The sequence below is a fragment of the Fukomys damarensis genome, unplaced genomic scaffold (assembly GCF_012274545.1).
Source record: "Fukomys damarensis isolate Sample0158 unplaced genomic scaffold, DMR_v1.0_HiC HiC_scaffold_32, whole genome shotgun sequence".
Taxonomy (NCBI): domain Eukaryota; kingdom Metazoa; phylum Chordata; class Mammalia; order Rodentia; family Bathyergidae; genus Fukomys; species Fukomys damarensis.
The window spans coordinates 43761925-43770912 of record NW_022900944.1 but is presented as its reverse complement, the minus strand read 5'-3'; the positions used below and the strand labels follow the sequence as shown (position 1 = coordinate 43770912).

At 52.5% G+C, this 8988-nt stretch overlaps 1 protein-coding gene across 1 annotated transcript in view; it reads right to left on the bottom strand.

Annotated features, from left to right (window-relative positions):
• The window catches only part of LOC104852000 (1-phosphatidylinositol 4,5-bisphosphate phosphodiesterase gamma-2), a 102873-nt gene extending 94421 nt beyond the window's left edge, over positions 1–8452 (bottom strand). The window contains exon 1 of the mRNA XM_033757908.1: positions 8212–8452. Coding sequence (XP_033613799.1) covers positions 8212–8404 — 193 coding nt within the window. The 5' untranslated portion in view covers positions 8405–8452. The remainder of the gene's footprint in view (positions 1–8211) is intronic.
• Positions 8453–8988: the final 536 nt, after the last annotated feature.

Sequence of the window (8988 nt, the reverse complement as noted above, 5' to 3'; positions counted from 1 at the left end):
TGAACGATGGAGATGTTTTGTCTCACAGTTCTGCACTGGTCTTAAAAGCAGCCAATCTATTTGTGAGGCTGAGGCAGGAAGATTACAAGCTCAAAGCTAGCCTGGGCAACTTAATGAAACGCTGTCTCAAAAAATTACAAGATAAAAAGGGCTGGGTGTGTAGCTCAGTGTAGAGCACCCCAGGTTTACTCTACAGTAACACACACACACACACACACACACACACTCTCTCTCTCTCTCTCTCTCTCTCTCTCTCTCCTTACTGGAGCCTCTCTCAAGACTATCCTGAGCCAGGCACAGAGATCCACACCCATAATCCCAGCACTCTGGGAGGCTGAGGCAGGAGGATTCAAAGTTCCAGCCTAGCATGGGCAACTTAATGAGACTGTGTCTCCAAAAGGTAAAAGAAGATCTGGGGATGCAGCTCAGTGTGAAGGCCCTGGGTTCAATCCCTAGTACTGCAAGAATCCACCCTTGGGGATCCCAAAACTGCACATGACACGGATGGACAGCAGCCACGCTGGATGCGAGGCTGTCCATGGAGACGTCACACAGAGCTCTTGTCACAGAGAGAGGTCCTCGGTACAGAGGACCAGCCACCTGGCCTTCCCCAGAGGTAAGACTGCTCACTGTCCTTAGTTCCTGCAGGACCCCCCGAAACCCTTATGATCATTCCCTGTTAGCCTTCAGAGGGACACCCAAGGCCGCCTCTGTGTCCCCCAAATTCAGGGGCCACCAGAACCTGCAAAGATGCCCACAGAACCCATTTCCCCGCTCTGGCACACCTGAACCATGCTTTCCAGCATCCTTTGCCAAGTCCTGGCCAACAAAAGGTAGGAGGAACGGATATGCGGGTTCTAGGTCCTGTCCACAGAAGGCCCAGAGCATCCTCAGCCCTCCTCTTCCCACAAGCTGCCGGACTGCAGGTCCCACACTGGCCTCCAATGCCACCAGACTGCAATCCCACAGGATCGAGGCCTGAGTCAGGCCACACTCGTACTGCAGCAGGAAGTAACCCGCTATGCCATCACCGCTATGTCAACTGACAGGGAAGCTTTATTGCGGTGGCCCCACTAGAAAGCTTTCCCTACAGAGTCCCCACGGCTCCCTCCTCATTCCTCAAGTCCCAGCTCAAATGTCAACTCCACTGAGAGGTCCTGAGGCCTTTCCCAGCCACCCCGCTGCTCCTGGCTGCTAACACTGCTTTGTTCTTTCTTAGCTCCCACCGCAATCCAAACGGCTGCACGTGCCGAGCCTGGCTCTTTCTGTCCTTCCTCCAACGCCGCCAGATCCTTGTGGGGTCTGCAGCGTCCCGTTCACCGCTCTATCCCCAGTGACGAGTACCCGGGGGAGTGACACACACCAGTTCTGGCTAAATGGCGAGAACACTGGTGAGCATCAGCCAGGATGGAAGGCAGCCCTTGAATAACAAGGCAAACCCGTGTCCAACCGCCCTACAGACACAGCGTGATCGAAAAATACAGTTAATGTCTAAATTTTAAAAAGTGATCAACAGGGAAAGACACGTCGTCATCAGTCACTCTGAAAACAATCCCCTCAACTTCCGGCTCGCTCATCCCACCATTCCTGTTGCAGTTCTGGAAGTCCTCTCTCATGAGTGTCTTCGGCTGCACTCTCATGGCTGCCTGGACGCTGCATGGTGCCAGAGGGTGAATAACGGGATGACGACGTGCCGTCATGTTCTCCCGAACCCACCTTTCCATCGGGCGGCACTTGGCAACAGCACTCAGCGTAATTTTGAGCAAACCTCCTAAAGACGCTCATGAGAGGGGTCATCCGGAGCTGCTTTAGAGAGGGGTGAGGATATTGGGATAAGCTTTTGAGTAGGGGTGGGAGCATTCTGACAAAGACATATATACACATATTTGCTTGGTTTTGTTTACTGGGAAGGAGACCAGGACAGATTTCAGGATGAACCAAGATACTTGACTTCAAGTCATCCTTCACTGGTCTTCCCCCAAGTCACCCTTCAGCCCTCACTTGACTCTTTGCAGCCCTTCATTCAAGCCCCATCCTCTATCTCCCGTCTCCACACCGAGATGGATGAGGCCCGAGTCTCAGTGTCTGCAGCACTTAGCAGAGCACATCCTCTGACCTTTTTATTTTTCTTGTTTCAGTACTAGGGATTGAACCTAGGGCTTTCACGCTAAGCTGCATCCCAGCTGCCCACCTTCCCTTTTTTAGACAGAGAATGTAAGTCACCGAGAGACCCAGGCTGGACTCAAACTTGAAATCCTCCAGCCTCAGCTTCCCAGGGTGCTGTGATTACAGGTGTGCGCCATCACACCCAGCCAGAGCACATCCTAGGCACACAGAAGGGATGAACATCGTTCCCTCTGACTCAGACAGTGCAGACAAAGCTGCTGGGTGCTTCTCACTCATGCACAGAACGGAGGTCTCTGGGCTCACTTGACAAAAGAGCACCACACAGAGCAGGAAGGAGAGCTGCCTCTGTGGCGGCAGAAGGAAGGAGCTCCGAGCACAGCGCGGTCCCCAGCCTTGGGCACATCACCAGGTCTCCCAGGACTCAGTCTCCTCGTGACTGAAGTGCGCACAACATCCACTCTCTGGGTTGCCACGGAGAGCCAATGAGCTACACGTGGGATGTGGTTACCCAGGGGCTAAGCCACAGTGGGCGTTTATTACAGGGGCTCCTGCCAATACCATTCCGATCACCATCACGACTGCTACCTGGTAGGCAAGCCAAGAGGCTGATACCAAGGCAACAGGCAGCTCCTGTGTTGGACAATCTCTAAGTCCTGGGCCACCACAACTTGCCAAAAACCCGTAGACCAGAAACGTGCCCAGGTGAAAGCGGGAACATCCCCATAAAAGCCCGCTCAGTGGCAATGAACAAAGGCCACACCCTCAAAGGTGGCTCCTGTCTCCTATCCGGATGCAGAGATGGGCAACACCACACCCAAGTCATATGCCAGGCCCCCCACACAGACCAGATGCAAGGGGACACCAAGGCTCCACTCAGGCCCAGAGCTACCGCTTTCCTATCTGACACTGCTCATCTGGGACCCTCAGAAGGGAAAAAGCAACACACAGAGCACATCCTGGCAGTGACACTGCTCCTCCCTGCACTCTGGACTCCTGCTTGCCTCAAAGGGCCAGGGGGAAGGAATCCAGCCCCCTGGCTGCACCAGTGAGCCAGCAGTGTCTAAGGCATGGTTCCTGCCCAAGGCACTATCAGGAGGGGTGGGGCTGGCCGGAGGTCTTCAGGTCACTGGGTGTGGGTGCTCAGCTGGAACAATGGAACCCCAGCCCTTTCTTCCTCTCTCCTGACGCCCCACACCCCTGCCATGTTGCGCCACCACATGCCCAAAGTGATGGGGCCAATGGATCACAGATGAAACCTCTAAAACCACGAGCCAACATAAACCTTTTTGCTCTTTGTAAATTGATTCTAAGGTGTGTATTGTAGCGGCACCGAGGTTCCATCCTTGGAAAGGGCACTGAAGACCAAGTGACAAATGGCTCACTCAAGGTCCACATCAGCTCAAAGGTGGCCAGGCTTGGGACCCCACACCCAGTTACATCCTTCTTTTTGCTTGTATTTTATTAACTTGCAATGCTGTGGTATTTCCCATGTATTAAAAACAAAGTACATTAAATAAAGTCCATAGAATTCTCACCCTGTAAGACAGGAACAACTATGATCACAATTTACAGAGAAACTGAGGCTCAGAGTAGTAAAGTAACTTGCTTCTGTACCTCCAGAACGTGGCAGGGCAGAAAAGGGATCCACAACTCTAGTCTCAGAGTCTCCTCCTTCTGTGGCGACTTTATTCAGGTGGCCACCACCAGTCTCTCTACCCTGGATTCACACACCAACCCTCTTAATGAGTGTCCCTTTCCTTGAACTGAGCTCGGCTGAGTGACCTGGGTTGGTACAAGTGACTTCCTGGGCCTTGTAGGTTTGCAATGTCTGTCCCAGACCACGCTTGGTTAAGGGCTCAACAGAATCCAGTGTCCCAGCTGTCACCACCAAGGAGCCACAGGTGTGAAGGTCCCACAGCCTTCCAGACCTGGGGACACCAACTGAGCACCACACATGACCTCAGACTAGGTCACAAAGAGCAGAAGAATCACCTGGCTGAGCCCTGACCAGATCCCTGCCCATAAATCTACTTATCTGCCTCATATGGCAGCCGTGGGTTCCGCTTTATGATGCCATCCCCGTTGGCTACCTGGAAAATCCCTCCTCCATCTCTTTACCCTCAGGTCTTCCACTATGAGGCCTCCCCAATTCCCTGCCAACCCCCCGACAACAGATGCCAGCCCTTCAGGCTCCTCCCATACCCAGCCATGGTACCAACCTCACAGTCCTATGGTGCCCAGCTCTGCATCTGTCCCCCCCTCTTCCAAGCTGGTGCTCCGTCCTTCCTCCTTCTCCTCTCTCAGCAGAGCCCAGCACCTAGCCTGATGGCAAAGAGGGGCTGAACCCAATAGACCCCTGTTTACCGAGCGACCTTCCATAGCTCTCAGCAAGCACACAGGGCCCTTCGGAGCAGCACCCCACTGCAGCGCTGCTGTTCTGTGTGTGACCGTCCCTTGTGATGGGGGCCGACCTGTGCCTTGCTGGACATGTAACAGTGTCCCTGGGCTGTCCAGGCTTCTCTCTGACCCCAGATTATGTCCGCAGATGCTGCCAACTGTTCCTCCAGAAGGGGGACAAAATAACTGTGACTAGGAAGACAGTGGCTGTGATGTGTGTGCAGTCACACGGCACATGCCAAGTACCCCAAAACCATATGCCCATGTGGCCCTTGGGGGTGCCTGTCCCCTCCAGGCCACACAGTGATCAGCAAGTCCTCACAATTTCAAAACTGGAGGGGTCCCTAGAGCAGGGGGTTGCCCCAAAGATGTCCCCATTTACAGCAGGAGCCTGGAAAAGTGGCACCAAATGTCCCCACCCACAGCCTGTAGGCCTGCTCTCTGTGAGCAGTCAGAAGAAGATCCCGCCCACCATACTGGGGACTGAACCCAGGGCCTTCACCCCAAGCTACAACCCCAACCCTTGATTTATTATGAAACAGGGTCTCGCTAAGGCACTAAAGTGCCCAGGCTGGGCTCAAACTTGCAATCCTCCTGCCTCAGCCTCCCAGAATGCTGGGACCAGAGGGCATGCGCCATCAACATCCAGCTGAGAACACCCTTTCTAAGTATTTAACCCAACACTGGCCTTTTCCATTGCTCCATAAACATCACCATCTCCAATAGGACTTCCATGGAATATTCAAAGTAACAAATCCAGTCACTGCACCCATCTTTCCAAAACCTGTGAATGGTCCCTACCAGGAAAAGCTCAGATGTAGAAACCAGACCTCAGATGCCCACATGACAGGACTCGGTTCATTAGCAATGGCAGCACTGTGAGTTGGAAGAGCGGCAGCACCCCTCGTCTGAGCCCCTCCATTATAACGCCTCAGGGTGAGCACCCACGTGGCTCCCATTTACAGATAAAGAAATAGAAGCTCCGCAGGGAGGTCATCAGCTCAACCGAGATCACTGGGAATCCGAGCCCCACCTGCTGGGACCTAATCCACCACAGGCTCTGTGAGGGCCCAAGTCTAATCTACTCACTGCTGTATCTCCGGTACCTGGTACCTCGGACAGTGCCGGGCAGAGTTGGCATTTAAATGGGGCAGCAAAAGAGAGTGGGAAAGAGGACGAGAAGAAGCGGTGTAATTGAAACCTGGCTGGTTATCAGGATCACCGGGCACTCCCAGGAGGAAGCAGAAATAATGAGTCTCCCTCCGTCAGACAGGCCGGATAGAATCAACCGGTTTTTCACAAAGAGTGGGAAGAACCGCAGTACAGGCCAAAGGCCCCAAGCCAAAATCACGTACCCATCAGCATGAGCTTCCAGAGAAAATTTCAGTAGCCGCACTCAGGTGTTTCCGACAGCCCAAGGAGAGAAGAGACCTTCTGTCCACTCTTGTTGGGGCACAGCTACATCTGCCACCAGTGCTGGTCCCTCCTGCCTCCCCACCCCATCAGCGACAGCTCTGAGCTACCCGGGAGGTGGATGGGAGGCGGATGGGACCGAAGCAAGTGCCATGCGGTGGGGGAGTTAGCCGCTTCCTCACACAGGCACTTTCCAGCCTGGCTTCCAGCTCCCTGTCACCTGGAAACTCCGGGCTCCAAGGCCAGAAGAAACCTCTGGGAGCTGGTTGGTGTCACTCAGAATGAGATAGGTGGAGAACTAGGCCGGGCTCCTTGGATTTCCACTCTCATGGATGAGTGCAGAACCCCTGATTGGCAGGTGGGCAGATGGGAACAGTACGGTCAGGCCCAGCAGCCTCTTCAGTGGGGTGCTGTCAAACTGCCCTTCAAAGTTACAATCTGCCAGACCCTTGAACTCAGAACTATGTCCCTAGGAAATGGTCCTTTGGGTACACTCACAGGTGTGCCTACAATTCAGACCCCAGAATGACCCTCCAACACTGCTGACAGGAAGGCAAGTTGTGCAGCCTCTTGGGAAAGCAGCCTTGCAGCTCCTAAAATGATTACACATAGCACAGCATGGTGGTGCACACCTGTCATCCCAGCAGTCAGGAGGCTGAGGCAGGAAGAGCGCAGCAAGTTCAAGACCAGCCCAGGGGATATAGGGAGTTCAAGAACAGGACAGTGTGAACTACAGAGAGACCTGGTCTCTCAAAAACAAACAAATAAACAAACATACATACATATGTAAAATGATTATCCAGAGTTAGCATAAGACCCAGCAATGCCATGCCTAGGCATATACCCAAAAGAAACAAAAACATTAAGATGAGTTATATTCATGGACCAACTCCCTATGGTGGAAGTAATTATATACTGCAAACATGTACTAATAAAAATAAAAAATTAAACACACAAAAGAAATCCACTCAGAAGCTTGCAAACAAATATGCATAGCAGCGCTGCTCATATCAGCCAAAAGGCAGAAACAACCAGATGGTCATCGACAGATCAATGGCCAAACTATGAACTATCCCCAGGAATAAAACTGGAACACGCAACAAAGTAGATAAACCCTGGAAACTTTATGGGGGGCGGGGCACAAAAGGCCACGCAGTGTAAGAGTCCATTTATGTGAAATACTCCGAGCAGGGAAATTTATAGAAACTAAGCAGACTAACGACTGCTTGGAGCTGGGGACAGGGGTCAGGAGGGATGGACGGCTCAGGGGCAAGGGGTCTCTTCTTGAAGCCATGAAACGGCTCTAAAATGGAAAGCGGTGCTGCTTGCATGCATCTGTGATTACACTCGTCTAAACGGTCAGCTCCAGGGCAAGTCAATTACATCTCAATAAAACAGCTATTTTTAAAAAGAAATGCAAAGCATAGTTAGTGTAGCTACTGGCCCAGACTGGACACAGCAGACACAGTCCACCTCCAGTTAAACTGCTAACACTGCACCCAGACATTCTTGGAACCAGAAAAGAATGAGCCAGAGTGATAAATGCTGATAAAGAGCCTCCCTGAGCTAATTATTAAGTGAAATCAAGGTGTTTCTTGGTCGTTCCCATTTGAGCTGCGAGCCCGCACACACAGGATATTTTTACACGACAAAAGCAACCATCAATGGGCTTATTTTTAGGGCCTGAGGGGCTGGACAGAAAGACATTTACCACTTGTCTAAAGCTTTGACTCCAGAGGGTACATTTTAATTTTTCTATCGCAAACTAGTTAATAAAAAACGCAAATTAAAGCAAGTTGAGGCACCTGAAAATTCCTTACATGCTTCTACTCCATTTGTTAAGAAGTCTCAGAAATTGTGCCAACTGCCCCAGGGAAGGGAAGCTGGGGTAGAAGGGGAGGCACCTCCATCCAGGACCAGGACCCAAACTTGATTTGAAAAATGCAGCTCAGTGACAGCTCTCTGAACCTGGATCCCAAATGAAGGCCTGGCGCCACTGTGGTTTGCAGAGAAACAGCCAAAATTTGGCCGTTAGCCCTCAGAGGGGGCAGACAGGGAACCAGCGTGGGGACCACCGAGTCTGGCCAGATATCATCTCCCAGTTGGCAGACTCTGGCTCATACAAAGGGGCAACACTGCAACACTTCGTTGGTACCTCTCTGATTTTTTTTTAGAACAATGCACCAAACCATCATGTACAGCAACCAACGGCAGGGCCCACAGGCGGAAGATGAAAAGGTTCTGGTCTGGCAGATGGGGTCTGCTGGTACTCACGGAAGCCCTCGATCTTGTCCGCAGTCTTGCTCCAGGCCACCTGCCGCGTCTCCATGATCACCTGGACCGTCCTCCGCTCCGGGGTGGACTTGCGGAAGCTGAACACCGTCATGACCGTCCCCAGCTCCAGGGCTCGCTTGATCTGACTTTTCTCATATTCCGGAAGGGCATCCACGCTGACCATGGTGTTCATTGTCAGTGCCCCCGGGTTGGAGGAAGGAGGCAGGAGAAACGGACAGGAGGCTGGAAGAGCAGAAGAAGGGAGTGAACTGGTGTAAATCAACTGAGGGGGATCAGTTAACAGGACGAGGATGTCGGGGGCTCAAGTCCTGTCTCCTGCCCACCAGGATGAGTTTTGGGGGAAGTCAGCAGGGCAGAGAGGTTTAAATGGGGTCCAGGTAGGGGAGGAGCCCCTGACCTCGGCGACCTGACCGTTAGGCCAGCTTTGAATAACCAAATCACCGCCATAAGCGGGTGGGGACCCCTCTCCCCACAGAGTATTTGAATAGCCAAAGTAGCCTCCCTAACACCAACATCCATTTCCAACCATCCTTTCTGTAACCGACCCTTTACTTTCTAAGCAAAATCGGGCTGAGGAAAACAAAACCAAAAAGTCTCCAGAATGGGTTTGTGGAGCAAATGATTGCCCTGGACAGAAATGAGGCCAAACGGGCAAAAATTGTCAAGGCCCAGCAGCAGCCTCAAGTTTAGGTCCTGGTGCGGGTGCCTGGGGACGGAGGCCCGGCTGGGCGGCCTGGTCTCACCTGTGACATCTCG